Source organism: Lacerta agilis, chromosome 3, assembly GCF_009819535.1.
Source record: "Lacerta agilis isolate rLacAgi1 chromosome 3, rLacAgi1.pri, whole genome shotgun sequence".
Lineage (NCBI taxonomy): Eukaryota > Metazoa > Chordata > Lepidosauria > Squamata > Lacertidae > Lacerta > Lacerta agilis.
The window spans coordinates 30,615,101-30,630,526 of NC_046314.1; the positions used below are offsets into that span (position 1 = coordinate 30,615,101).

The window sequence follows — 15,426 nt, forward strand, 5'->3', positions numbered from 1 at the left end:
ATTATTCACATTATAAGGTGACCTCCTCCGCCGCCCCCTTCTGAATTTCAATTGTGATCATCTTTGGCAGTTACATAATTTAATAATTCTGCAATAATATTTTTAAACTAGCTAAACCTACAACCTACATCTATACCGAAAGCCTATTTATCAACTTCCCTAGGTAATATAAGTATTAAATATTGCAATGTTTTTTCAAATAAATTTTAAATTTCTTCCAATCCTCTTCCACCCTAGGCACTGTTTTCCTTTTGGGTCAAGACAGTGGCTAAGTAGGTGATGAGCAGTTCTGCCTTCTTTCTATCACACAACTGAAGTACAAGGAATTGAAATAAGGATCTCCCTGTGAGTTTTACGAGGTCTCTCTATACTTTTTAAAGGGAAAATTCTAAGATTTTTTTATCAGTACTGTATTAAAATCCTTTTTCTTGCACAGTATGTGGAAGCCTTACATATGAAATCTTAAGTGATGAAACAACAATTTAATAAATAAGATAAAAGGTATTAAATTGTTGTTTCATCACTTAATAGATTTCATATGTAAGGCTTCCACTTCAGTAAAAACAAAATAATTTAGCCATCACTGCTTCCTTTTCCAATCTTATGGCAGATAAATCAATAAATTATTGAAACTGGCAACCATAATGAGGATAATTGTTACTTAATAATAATTTATTACTGAATTTCCCTAATGTATTACATATCAACTGTCAACAGGATTTCCATCTGTTCTTCTCTGGAACAAACTGTGTGACTAATAGAAGGAAAAACCCACTCTATATTTTGGTCAATTTTCCCCTGTGGCACTCACAATATTCAAATATTCCATGCATTGAGAGTACATCTATGTTTAAAAGGGAAATGGAGACAGAATAAAATGGGAATGAACTGGTAATTAAATGAAATGGCTCGGTAATTAAATTGGTAATAAAAAATAGTAATGAATCCTCCAGGAAATGAATCCCACAAAATTATAGGAACCAGAATAGCTGTCAGTTAAGACATTAGGAAAATAGAAATTATATTGGAACACAACAGCACAGGGCAGATCTAAACCTGGAACATAGGCAATGCAAAGCTTGCAGACAGCAATTACTAACAATAATAAAACAATATAAAACTTGTGGGATATTTAAGGTCCATGTTGCATGCCACCCCAATCTCCAAGCAGTGTGAGATTCCAGGGATTGTTTCCAGAAGCTTACCCAGGCATAGCTGTCAACCTTTCCCTTTTTTTAAGGGAAATTCCCTTATTCCAAATAGGATTCCACGCAAGAAAAGGGAAAAGTTGACAGCTATGTACCTAGGGTTTGTTTTTCCTTTGGGAATGAGGCATGGCAGAGTGTCTCTATATTTGGTTTATTTGTGCATAAATACAACCTGAGCCTGCGATGGAGGGGTTCACAGCATCAACCCCCCCAAAAGGGTGTTGTTTCTCCCATTGCCACAGCCTTGGATTCAAACAGACATCAAACATTGTTCTCTGACCCTTAATCCAGTTTACTGCCTTTTCACTGACTCACATCACTGCTACTTTAAATTTTGCACACTGGCTTCATCTGTTGAGAGAAGGGCCCCCACCCATGTCCCTTCTTGCACTAAGTCCCTTAACCCCCCCCCCCATCACCTCACTAGGAAGCTAGCTTGGCTATTTCCCAGAATTAGAAGTCTTGATTAGCTTTTAACCTTTGCTGGATCCAGAGATTAGAGGGGTCTGCCACCCTCCACCAACTCCTAACAGCCTACATACATGACAGCAACATTTTTTACTAATGAAAACTGTTCCTATTTTTCTCCAGAAAAATAAAGGTTGACAGGCAAGTTGCTGCAATATGCAAGGACAATGTTACATGGAAAGAGTTGCAAGATGGATGGATGGATAAATTTGCAAGCCTTAGGTTGTTTCTCATAGCTTTCCAAACTTGTGAGCAGAATTTAATTCCAATCCACGTGTGAACTAATTTTGTCATTCTGATGCAAAGTTCCTGTTTGTGCTCCAGAGCGCACACAAGAGCCTTACTCTCCATTTGGCTTCCTTATTGGCTTGGTGCTTGGACTTAATGCTAGCAACCTAAGTATATGAGGAGATTAGGAGCATGCCACAAGCTCACATGCTTGCTCTCCTGCCCCTCTTCTTCCATGAATTTCCTCTTCCTTACAACTACACCAGTGACAACCCACAATTGCCTTTTAAAATGAAAGGATATAAACTAGACATATAGAATGCATAACAATGTAACTCTGAGCAAAGAAGACTTGGCGTGATTTTCAAGTGGAAGAGAGAGAGAGCGCGCGCGCACACACACACACACACACACAGAGAGAGAGAGAGAGAAACACACAGCACGCTTCCCAGCTCCATCTGCTGACCAAGGCTGGGAGATGGCCAGCAAGATGTCTGTGCCAGGCCACTGTCTCCAATACTCGCAACAGCAATCTCTTAGTGCCATATTATATATATCAAGGTTTCAGCTGATTAAGTCTCTCATATGAGTAATTCAAACAGAAGTCATATTCACAAGTTGTAAAGCTGACTAAAGCTCCAGCTCCTCCAAAACCATCACCACCAACAAAATGAAAGATGTACCACTTGCCATCAGTTCTGAACTACACTGATGAGGCCTAGCATCTGCTGAAAATTAATACCATCCACTCTGGAAAAGAGATCATTTGTGGAAGTTATTACCAGATCAGAACAGAGGCGCCTCGTAGTTATAAAAGAGTTTAATAAACTGGAAACAATCGTTTTCAAGTTCCTAAATAAATGGGTGACATTTGTCTTCTTGAAAGCTCACACGCAAGCCTTTCAAAGGATCTTTGGGATACCAGACAGCTTCCCCATTTTAGGGGAAGTTTACATGCAATACCCACCATAAATGTAATACAATTCAGAATGGTGTGCTTACAGTATTGACCTAAAGTTTCTAATTTTTGATGCTTGATTTAGTGCAGTTATATTCAATGGACTGTAACACTTGCCTTTTTTAAACTAAGTGAATACTGTTTGTATTTTCTGCAGTAATAATAGGATCAACAAAGTGGATGTGATTATCAAGTCCTTACTGTACATTTGTCCCATTTGCCTTATGAACTTATTGATTCCATAATTCTATTTTTTTAATAATAAAAAACTGTTAAAATACAATACCACAGACATACAGGTGTCCCTGGTGATCCTTTTGTTCCTTCATTTCCTGGTGGTCCAATTTCACCCTAAAATGCAAAAACAAATTTCAAATAAGATCAGTATTTGTAATATGAATTCCAAAGAATACCCCATTCCTCCTTTTTACATCTACACCAGTGACAACCCACGATTACCCTTTAAAACTAAAGGATATAAACTAGACTGGATCCTTGGTAAGAGCTAGAATTCAGCATAGTGCTAAGGAGATTGTTACGTCACCACAATCTCTCCTCCCCTCCAACACCTCGCCTGCTGTTTCAGGGATCTCGCCCTCCCCATCCATTCCATTGACAGATGTCTTCCATCAGTGAAAGGGGCATCAGTGGACCCCACCCAAAGAATTTAAGCAGTCACAGAATGTGTGTGTGTGTGTGTGTGTAAAAAGTGCTATATTATAATTTTATATCTTTATGAATACCTTTTCTCCCTTTATTCCTTGAACTCCAGGGATCCCAGGCATTCCCTTGAAAAGAAGTTGACACGTTTTGAAAGTTAATGAAACAACATTATTTAAGGTTGTCACTTAGGGCTGCTTACACATTTACTGTGCAGGGTTCCCATAGATACGGGTATGGGAACAGGCAAGCACACACCTTCCATCATGCATATGAGGCAACATGAGGTGCAAGATACATTTGTGTGTGTTTGCACCCCAAAATTTGCTTAGGTCCATCACAATTTTCAAGCAGAAAAATCACACTTTATCATAAACATGTGCATCCTGACAACTTTGCACATTGCTCCTTATGATGAGAAGGCAGGATACACACTCACTCAGTGAACTGACAAGATTCTTGAACTGTGTACATGTGAACCAGCCCATAATTATTGACAATGCATATAGCATTTGAAATCTAATTTCACCAAGCAACTACAGGTATATTAATATTCTTGCCTAGACTTTACTTTGCTGAACAGTTTGTATCTTGTGCTTCTAACCTATCAAATTATACTAAATTGGTTCAGTCCTTTGGCATTAAAGATCACTTCTATCAAATGCTATATTGGATTTTATTTTATGAATGTTTTATCTCTGTGTAAAAATTGTTGCTGCACCAATATGGCATTTTGTTTGTTTTCTTGGTTTCAGAAAGCCCACAACCAGTGAGCTTATTTTTTTGTATGAAACTTCCTTTTCATTTTGTGAAATACTGGCCTGGAGGAGAATATATTTAAAAAAAAAAATCTAAAAAACAGCTGGTTTATCTGAAGCTCCGGTTGCGGCTAGGTTAGTCATCTTTTACTTTTCTATTTGGAAAATTTCTGAGAAACAAGACAGTTATTCCTGTCCTGCTCCTGTGAGGATTTTCGTTTTTATTCCCATTTCCCACCCCCACTGTAGCTGGGGGTTGGGTTGTGACCCTTCCCTCCTACACCAAAGAACACTGGCAGGGGAATGCTGAGAAAAGTACTCAGTGTCTCTGCTACCTGATTATAATGCTTCTTTTTGGTTTGGCAATATTGCCCCGAACTATCTCCCCACACTGTATTTCTAGTGACTCATTCAAATGGCCACCAGGACACATGACAGCTACCAAAATTTGGATCATGCCACAAGTGAGCCGGTCACATGGCTTGTTTTCGACAAGCAGAAGCTGCCATCATTACCACAAAGCCCTGTTGAAATGACAACACACAAAACTGATCCTGCTTGTGAACATGTCACATGACCTGCTTGCCAAGAATTGGCCAGTACTGGAAGGGCACATGTTGGTCATGTGACCTAGACATAGCCCTTCACGTTAGGTGGTGATTATAAAAACACTGAGGGAAATGGCTTTTCAAATGTCTGTAATTTTAAGCACACTGAAGAGGGAGCAAGTCTCACTGACCTCAGCAGCAGCAACAAGCACTGTATTCAGAAATTAGTAGCAAGACCTAACAGGATTGGAATGATGCTACTAGTGAGAGTTTTGACATTTGGCTATGGAACAACATGAGCAAAGACCTACACTGTCAACAGCACAACTTTCAGGGGAGGGGGTGAATTCAAATATCTGTATTGTTATATATTGGTAACATGGTTAGATTGCTACAAGCATTGAGAATAGTTTCTAGAGCAAATTTGCAAAGCATTTCCCAGTTTCTATTGTGTTGACCCTCACAACCCTGTGAGGTAGGTCACTACTGTGTCTATTGTACGGATGAGAAACTAAACCAGAGTACTTAACATACACATACCCTAGTGCTGAGTTTTGGACTTTTCACCATGTCAAGCACAGTAATGTATATGAAGGTTCAATCTGGAATGGCAAACTGATTCTTTGAACAGGCTATCCTTACTGGACTGCACCCAAATGCAAAAGGCAGAGTTTGACCTAACCAGCCCATCAGCAGAAGCCCTGTGCATGGACTTCTGTGTCCCCCCCCCCCAAAAAATTGGCTTTTTTGAGAGCACCCCCAGAACATTGTGTGGGGGAGGAGAGCTATCATTCCATCTGGCAAGCAAGAATGTTTGCACAGGTGTAACGAATGGAACAGTGCAACACTGAATTCCACCTGAAATGTTGCAGGCTAAATATAAACAAACAAACCAATTACTGTAAAGGGATGTTGCAAAGCATTATATGAAACTATGAGTTCGAAATATAAATTGAAGCTGGGAACTCCAGCAATTCAAGAAATCTCGGCGTGGTGCAGAATTTCTTGATGTTGACTCTTCCAAATACAACAGCAACTGGGCTTCATGCCCATGAATTGAGCTAAGTAAGGTGAAAACACATTTTGTGTAGCTGCCTTTGCCAGGGAAAGAAAATAAAACTAAAATGCGCTTCAGTGCAAAGTAAAAAAATTTTTAAAAAATGAACAAAAGCCATGTGGCACATTAAAGGCTAACAAATTGTATTACGGAACAAGCTTTCATGGACTAGAGTCCACTTCATCAGTTGTAGGACCATGGTGGTAGGATCGAGGGGCGGGGAGTTATGGTAAGCAAACACAGGAGCAATGCTACAGCAATTATTCTTACAGAGAGCATGACTGATACAGGACAAATAAACATGACCAACATCAACAGGCCCATCTGCATGTTATACTGAAGGGCCCGGGACTCTCCATTTCTCCCCCATTGTACATTTTTAATTTATATTTTTCTTCCACAAAATATATCCTGCCTTTCAGCCCTTCATGGGGCCCCAAAGCACCTCATAACCAAGTTTAAAAAAGTAACACAATGTGAAAATAATAAACGGAAACAGACATTTAAACCAAAAACAACTAAAAATAACTAACAGTATCACTGGATGAATATCTTAAACCAACCCAAGGCTTGGCAAAAATGAAGAACAAGTTCTTAACAGAATCTCAAAAAGCCAATCAGGACCTGCTGAGGTAAGGATAACAGTGGACAGTGGGGTGGAACTGTGCTGCCCATCTGACTGTCCTGTGTCTAATTCACTGCAGCATACCAGGCAGAGGGCAAAGGGAAGAAGTAGTGGCAACGCTGGCACAGTGCAAAACTGCCCATCAAGCCAACTCAGTGCTCCTGCCAGATGCAGCAGTGACTGTGCGAGAGGAAGGTCAGGAGAGCAGCACAGCTCCACCATGCCATCTGCTCCTGGGCAAGAAGATCCACAATCTGGGTTCCACAACCCAAAATTCCCTGTTCTGCATTTTAAGAGGCCAGGTTTCTGGCGGCAAAGGAGCAGGCAGGGTCTTGGCAGGCTCATGAGGAAAAATGAGTTCCTTCAAAAAAAGCTTGGACTCAAACCAAAGCATTAGATTTAAAAGCCAGTGCCATGAACTGAATTCACAAGACTGAACAAACCCAAGTGAGATGTTCTGAAAATTGAGGCCCAGGTAACACTTTGTAAATTAATCCATAAGTGTTTTCTGGCTGATTCACCACTACATGGACAAAAAGAGCAGCAACAGAAATTTTTCATTTTCTTAATTCTCAAGGTTTTTCGTAGTTCCAACATTCTCCTAAAACTGGTCCTGCCCCAATACCCTGTAATCCATGAACACCATGACATAGTATTAAACGTGACTTACATTATTTTGTTTTTGGTGGGGTAATAGCCAATAGGCTTAAACACAAGTGTTTTTCATTCATTCATTCATTAGCTTTAAGCATTTTTGTTTTCTGAGGAATTATTTTAATTCTGAAAGCTGGTTTAGGATAAATGTGGGGTCACCAGCAGCAACAGCAAAATAGTGAAATTCACCTTCAAAAAGTGAGGTAACACACACACACACACACACTGAAACAAGTTGTCCTTTTTGAATCTTCTATGTAGCCCTCTTCAAGGAAATATCCAAGTGGAGAAGTAAAGACATGAAGGGAAGCACCAGGGACAAGAAAGCTACCTCTGACCCCTCCACCCCATTTTCATCATTCCAGTTTGTGGAAGAACTTCGAGTGTTCCAAAATGTGTAGGGATCTTCCATGGATACAACCAGCTCCCTGCCTGCCTATAGTTACGTATCTTCCATGATTCAGCAACTAACAAAGATGCAAGGTGGAAGGGATCAAAGCCAACATGTATGTTCCCACTGCCCTCCTCATTATCCCCATTTGGATAATGCGCAAAGAAGGCTGATGCTGTTGGTACAGACATTTGTATGAAGAACAAGTGATGGAAGAATCAGTCATCATCTGGATGGATTTTATTAACAGGCCAGACACATTTACTTTTTCCTTCAAAATTAAATTTCCTAGTTACACAATATCTCTTCCTTGATACACAGAAGGCTGGCAGGAGAATAACCAGACTATGGAACATTTGGCAAGAAGATCAACAATGAAAGTTTCAAACGTAGCATAAGCTCTCAAACTGTGGGGTGAGCCTTAAACGGGTTGTGAAAGACACAGAAGATGGGCAGAGAGATCCAGTGATGGACATGATCCTTCAACAGGGGGCTCTTTCCTCCTCCCACCTAAAACTGTGTAGGTTAAATGAATAATCCCTATGTAGTATTGGATATTTGACTGGCCATTATCAAATAACAAACCAGTATTTTTAAAGCATGAACATTACAAGAACAAAACAAGCAGAGATACTTCAACCACCAACAGTTTTTATACTGATGCTATTTTTAAAAAATAAAATTAGCAGCTACTGTGAAACGATGAAACCAAGTTTCAAAAAATCAGAATGAATTACTAAAATGTTAGGTAAATGTTTCTGTAAATACAAACAGTGTACTCAACAGCTACTCTATTTGACTTTTATTGAGGAACATCCAGGTCAGCCTATAGTTACAACAGTTTATTTTAAAGAAGAACAGTTTAGAGAAGTTTTTAACCTGTGATATTTTAAATGTATTTTAATATCTGCTGGAGGCCGCCCAGAGTGGCTGGGGGGACCCAGCCAGATGGGCAGGGTACAAATAAATTATTATTATTATTATTATTATTATTATTATTATTATTATTATTATTATTATTAACAGAAATAAAACTAGGGATAACAATTATTTAAATAAATAGAAGTCAGTTTCAAAACAGTATGGGTGGTCCTTGCTGGTGTGACCTTTCCAATGGTGACTGTTTCTGTGCTTGTTTGTGGAGATGCCTGAGGTAAAAGCAAAGCCCCAGTAGAAGAACCTTTGCCATGTTGCCATGCTTGGTATGGCACCACCAGCCACAGTTCCTGGACACATACTAGTCTCACTCCTGTCCTTGCTAACTAATAACACCATAGAGATGCTTGTCAAAGCTAGTCCACCACCACCTACACATAGTATTCTTGGCTTCATGGAATTCTTGACAGTGGGTGGCCACAGCCAAATTATATTTGACAGGTCAACTGACTGGTGTGCCAACTCTACCCCTAGTAAAGGATCCTCATTGACCTATATTGTAGTTGTTGAAATTATTGGTACCTAATAATTTTGGAGCAAGTCAGAAATGTCTTGTCCTGTTCCTCTTCTAATGTCAGTGTTTGATCAGTGTCCTAAATCCACAGATTTGTGCATGCAGGTGGCACATGGGCTGCCTGTGGGAATTTGAGAAATAGCTCTATAGGAGGCCTGACAAAGGTTGCCTTAGAGGGGATTATCTCCTGAAGGGAGTTTCACATGGGCACTAGCAAGTTGTTCAGTCACTTGTTCTTGAACAATACACATCTGGCATTTGTTCTGAAGCCAATATGGCGCCCCTCCAGGTGGTGGGAAACTACAATCACTGCCCACATTGGTTGTGGCAGATTGTAGTCCAACATCTGGAGGGCACCAAGTTGACTATCTCTGATAAGGGCAAATAAGGTGGGAAGAAGGCGGAATGAAGCAAGCCCTTGAAACGAGCAGAAGAAATGCTGCAGCCTATTATCACCTATGGGAATTAGACTTTATCCTAAGTTTTTCTTTTTTTCCCTTTTTTTTTTGGCAGAGCAGCCCCAATTAGAGAGGTATCTGGATCAAGCCTCTCTGAATTCAGCCACTTTCCTATGACTCACCAATAAATGACACATCTGGAATATCTTGGTGAATCTCCGAAACAAGCATAGTAAAGTTAATGATTAATATATGGAACATTGAAAAATGCCCTGCAGAATTTAGAGGCTGCTAAAATAAAAGTAGTTTCCCATCAGCCTTGTTTTCCTATTCAAATATCACTTACCAGCAGCTGCAAAGGCTACTTAATGTCTGTTCAACCCCAGAAGGGCCTACAAAATTGGGTTCTTCCTTTGCTTTCCGGGTATAGTTTACTCTCTTTCCTAACTTGCATTCATTTTAAGTGACAGGGCTGGCTTGGGCCCAAAGGAAGATGTTCAAGAAAGGCATTCAGAACCCCTTTTAAAAGTTTGCTTCACACTTAAACCATCTTGAGTTCTGGAATTGTTTTAGAAAGCCACTAAACGAATTCTTTACATGCAACACACAGATTCATAGCCCAAGTAAGTTAACAGCCAATGTACTGTATGTGGTTGATTGGAAAGGCAGACATTACCTTAATTGTCAGGGTAAAATTTCTGGGTGATCAAAAGATCAGGCCTATCTTTTAAGCCTTGCCACAAAACTTGTTAAATTCAATCTGAGTCATTAAAAAATACAAATTTTGCAAGGGTTGCATTAACTGAAATGATAAGGAATGCCTGTCTCTAATCAAACGCTAATACAAAACAGATTTTTCATGCAATTGTTAAACCACCAAGGGAAACAGGATCTTTGGAAGCACTACAAATGGGAAAAATGCCACTCTCTGGGAGTGTTAGAATAAATTGTATGGAATAATTCATGATTCACTGGCTTAAGGGGAAAATAGCCATTGGGGAAGTCCTTTGTAGAATTAACCCTATTCAACAGGACACACATCTCCAATATATCGTTCTTTTCTCTGTACAGAAGTTTTCTGCAGGAGCAACAGGGATAGACACTACTTTTAAATAGAAGCTCAAATGTGCCAATTTATGTATCTGATCTCTGTTCAAAAACTTAAAGAGTCTTTGGAGAAAATAAATATCCTTAAAATCTTTCCTTGGCTAGTACTCAGATCACTATATCTGCTCTTGTTGTTAGCTATATCTTAACACCAATCCCTCCATCTGCTATCACTGCTATTTATGACATGTCTAGTCTGCTGCTCTTCAAACTTTCTTACTTGATTCTCTTCTGCATTGGAAGAATTATCCATTAAAAAAACTTGGGCACAGTCCAATCAATGGCTCAGCAGTCTTAGCGTTGTATCCAATGGAATTCCATTCGCACTGCTGGACTTCCTCTTCCTCTCCTACCCCCATGCCCTCCCTATAAGCCCCCCTCTAACATCTGCTTTGGATGATTGGGGGACACATCGGAACAGATTCACTGAGAGTGGAGGGTGCAGAAGACAGGAAAGCCCCATTCATGAGTGGAACAAGACATTCGATTCAGTCCTGAAGAGTTACCCTCAGGTACGTGCTTTTAATTCCACCATTGAAATCATTCATTTATTCATTTTAACAGTTTATATGGCTTTAAATGTGGCTACCATTAGCCACACTGTGCTGTCTGAAGTTATAAGCAGATTTGTGCATAGGAAAGAGAGGCATATAGTGTTTGGTGGAGGCTTCGTCCCTCAGTGTTGCGAGGGGTCAGGAGCAATAAAACCCCTGCGTTCAGAAGCCACAAATCACCAAAATGGGTCCGGCAGGCTTCCCGATCGCGCAGTTCCAAAACACATTCACCTTCATAGCAGAGTTCAAATGCACAGCGTTCTTGAAGCGAAACCCCCTGCAATATCGTCTTTGTTAATCAGCAGTCTTTAACAAACGTACACTGACTCCTCCACTGTCAGCAAAGCAGATTTATTGCAGCGTAGCATAACTCAAAAGCCCGGAGATGAGGCGTTCATGGCTCCTCTCCGGTACAGGCAAAAACGAAAGCAACCTTCTCACACAGACTTCAGACTCGGTCTGAGAATTACAGCAGTCTCATATTACAAAGCATAACATCACATGTCAGTTCCTGTGTGACGGCGTAGCTAGATCTGTGTGTAACCCTTTCAGATCCTCACACCCCCTCTCGCCGGACACACAGGGCATGGTGCAGGTTGTGGCCTACACCAGATACAAACCATTGCAGAATTCCCAATGCAGTTGGAACCCTAAAGGTTTGGTGAACCCATCCGCTAGGTTCTCTTGGCTTGGACAATACTTCAGCTTCACCAAGCCTGTCTGAATACTCTGACAAACATTCCTAAACCGGATGTCCAAGTGTTTGGTTCTGGACTTGAACTGTCCAGTCTCTGCCAGCTTCATACAGGGCTGGTTGTCCTCCCAAACTGTGATGGGTAAACAACACTCCCCGTTGACTTCCTGGACCAAGCACTTGTAGAACTCCATCTCCCTACAGGCTTCAGATAACGCACTGAATTCAGCCTCTGTAGAGGAGAGAGCTAGAAGACTCTGCTTTCTGGATCTCCACCCGACCAGAGCCTCCCCGTACTTGACAACGAGTCCAGACACTGATTTCCTGTCGTCCAGATTGGCCCAGCTGCTGTCAGACCAGCAAGAAAGCTGTGCTCCACCTTCTGATGACAGCTTGAGGCGCCAATCTCTGGAACCTTGTAGGTATCTCAGTACCCTCTTGATGCCATTCCAGGCATGCACACTGGGTTGTGTTGCTTCCCGGCTGAGCAGATTTACAGCAAAGGCTATATCCGGTCTGCTCCACTGGGAGAGATATAACAGACTTCCAAGTGCTGACTGGAACACCTCGGGGCTCTGGAACGCAGAGTGTTCCCCGGACTGACTGTCCTTTACGTAACAAGCCTCCATTGGTGTTCTGACACTGGCACAGTCAGACATCCTGAACTTCTCTAGTAGCTGTTCGATCTTGCTCTCCTGACTTAGCAAGAAACTGCCATCCTCAGTCCTTTCAACCTTGACTCCTAGGTAAACACTCACTGGACCTAGTTCTTTGAGCTTGAAGTGCTTACTAAGCTCCTGTGCAAACTCCTGCACCTGACTCTCTGACTTGGCAAGGCAAATGATGTCATCGACATAACAGAGCACCAGAGTTTGCTCCTGGCCGGAACCTGCCAGGTAAAGACAACTGTCAGCAAGACTCCGCTGGAAACCCATGCTTTCCAGCGCTTGATGGAGACACAAATTCCAGTTCCTGGCGGACTGCCGTAAGCCATAAATGGATTTGTGTAGCTTCCACACGACATTTGGATTATTGCCCTCGAACCCTGGTGGAGGTAGCATGTACAGAACCTCCTCCAAAGACGAGTTCAGATAAGCGACGTCCACATCAAAGTGGTGCACTACAAAGCCTCTCTGAGCAGCTACAGCTAACAAAAACCGGAGAGTTTCACTTCTAGAAGTCGGCGCATACACCTCCGTGTAATGCAAGCCCTTCTTCTGCGTGAAGCCTCTGGCTACTAGCCTAGCTTTATACTGAGGTTCTCCAGTTGCTGTGGGTTTAAGCCTAAACACCCAGCGACTGCTCACAGCACGCTCGCCCTTGGGCAGCGTCACTGTGGAGAACACCTTCAGTGCCTTCATGGAGTCCATCTCCTTTTGCATTGCCTGGTGCCACTTCGTGGCTTCCGGCTCAGGCAATTTCTGCACTTCCTCAAAGCTCTCTGGCTCACACAGAGCCATACAAGCCCACACGCTAGTGGCTGTGTATCTTTCAGGAGGAATTCCTTTCGTGGTCCTCTGGGACCTCCTCAGTGTGTCATCGGAGTCCCCCTCTGACCCAGACGAGCTGGACTCTGCCTGTGAGTCCCTGGCGTCTGGTGACTCTCCTACTGACCTGCTCCTCTTGGACTGTTCCCCTGAACCAGCCTCTGGAGACGTTCGACTGCGCTTGAACTGTCTTCCAGATCTAGCCTTTGGAGAAACTGGTGCACTCCGCGGCTCTTGCTTCGGAGTAGCTACTGGACGTGGTGCAACCTGGCCTTGGTTGGGTGCTCGGCCCGAACCACCAGAAGTGCCAGGAGTGGCAGCACCACTACCTCTCGGAGCTGAACCAACGGCCGGGGCTGGTCCGCCAGCTGGACCTGGTCCACCACCCGGACCACCACCCGGACCACCACCACCAGCCGGTGGTGCACCTGCTTGTCCCACATCTTCAGGACCTTCCAGAATGTCAGTGAGAACTTCTGGATTGCCGTGAACACGTTTCCACCCCTCCTGCTCGCAGAACTCAGCACTGCAGCTGAGCACTACCCGAGACTGATCCTTCCCCTCAGGGTAGACGAACCTCCAGGCCTTGGAGGCTGGCTCGTACCCGACGAAGATCATCTTTTGGGATCTAGGTCCACCTTTGCGGCGCTTGGCTTTAGGCAGCAGCACATAAGCCTGGCAGCCGAACACTCTCATGAAGTGAACCTTTGGCTTCTTGCCATACAACAGAGCATAGGGCGTGTCACCTACCACCGAATTGTAGGTGCGGTTCAAGCAGAAAGAAGCACACTTCCATGCTTCAGCCCAGAACTTCTGAGGCAACTTAGCATCGAAAAGCATGGCTGACACCGCCTCTTGCAGCGTCCTGTTCCTCCTCTCGGCAACTCCGTTCTGGGGAGGAGCATATGGAGCTGACAACCTGTGCTTGATACCTTTCTGGCGGAAAAACCCTTGCAGTGTGGACCCTAAGAATTCCATTCCTCGGTCCGACTGAAAGCTGCGAACTTTGCAGGAAAACTCAAGTTCAACCGCAACGACCCACTCCTTGATCATGCTGGCCGCCTCCCCCTTGTGTTTGAGCGGAATCGACCATCCTGCTCTCGAGTGGTCGTCCGTGAGAGTTAGAATGAATTTGGCTCCGCCCATGCTGGGCGTCGGGAACGGACCACAGAGATCTGCATGAACTAGGGCAAAACACTCCGTGGTGACTCTATCTGATCTAGGAAAATGGCACGTTTTTACCTTGGCCTGTTTGCATGCAGCACAGTCAAGAAACCGTGAGCATGGTGAAAACTCGCACCCTTGCGTGTTACCTGGGGCCTTCTTTACGTACTGCCAATTCCTATGAGAAAAGCGTCGATGCCATAAGTGTAAACAATCACGATGCATCGGCGTATTCGCGCACAGCGCCTGTGCTGTGTCAGAGGTACTGTTACCTGTTTCCAAAACAAAAACTCCATCATCATTACAAGGCACACTGACCAACAGTTTACCCCCTTTAGAGATGGTACAGACATCATTCTCCAAATGAACCACATACCCATCCCTTAAAAGAGAAGACACAGACAATAAACAGCGCTTCATGCCTGGAAGAACAAAGCATTGAAGATCAGCCTGTAAAAAATCAACAAAGACAGTAGCTTCAGTCTGTAGCTTTTTCTTTGAACCATCAGCAAGGGAAACTTGTTTGCCTCCAACAATGTCCTTGCAGTCCCGAGCATGGTCACCAGATGGCACAAAATGGTGAGATGCTGCTGTGTCAATCATGAACTGTAACTTAGCAACAGGAACGTCCTTGACGGTAGCCATAGCAGCAGCAAGATGACGTGGGTTTCCTCCAGACGATGAGCCCCCACCTGTGCCTCTCCTACGTGCGTTTCCAGGCTTGCCGAAACCTCTTATCTGTGTGTTTACATTAGCAGCGCCTCTGGCCTTGCAGTCTCGTTGCAGGTGGCTACTCGAATTACAGAGATAACAGCGACGTGTAGCAGCATAGGCCTGCACAGTAGATTTATCATGGCTTTTGTTTCTAGCTGCCCCCCCCTCTCCTGCTGGGAACAGGGCAGCCTCCAGCATATCCATTGCCGGAGTCACTGTGCCTCCTACTCTCCTCCTCCTGTAAGCGTCCCGCAATCAACCGGAGATTAAGATCTGCAGCAGGCATGGCTTCCAGAGTGAGAC

At 43.1% G+C, this 15,426-nt stretch overlaps 1 protein-coding gene across 5 annotated transcripts in view; it reads right to left on the reverse strand.

Annotated features, from left to right (window-relative positions):
• COL21A1 (collagen type XXI alpha 1 chain) overlaps window positions 1–15,426 on the reverse strand; it is a 121,370-nt gene that overhangs the window by 21,279 nt on the left and 84,665 nt on the right. For all 5 annotated transcript variants that reach the window (XM_033143173.1, XM_033143174.1, XM_033143175.1 and 2 more), the window contains 2 exons: window positions 3,606–3,650; window positions 3,160–3,213 (listed from right to left, as the gene is read on the reverse strand). In XM_033143173.1, coding sequence (XP_032999064.1) covers window positions 3,160–3,213; window positions 3,606–3,650 — 99 coding nt within the window. The remainder of the gene's footprint in view (window positions 1–3,159; window positions 3,214–3,605; window positions 3,651–15,426) is intronic.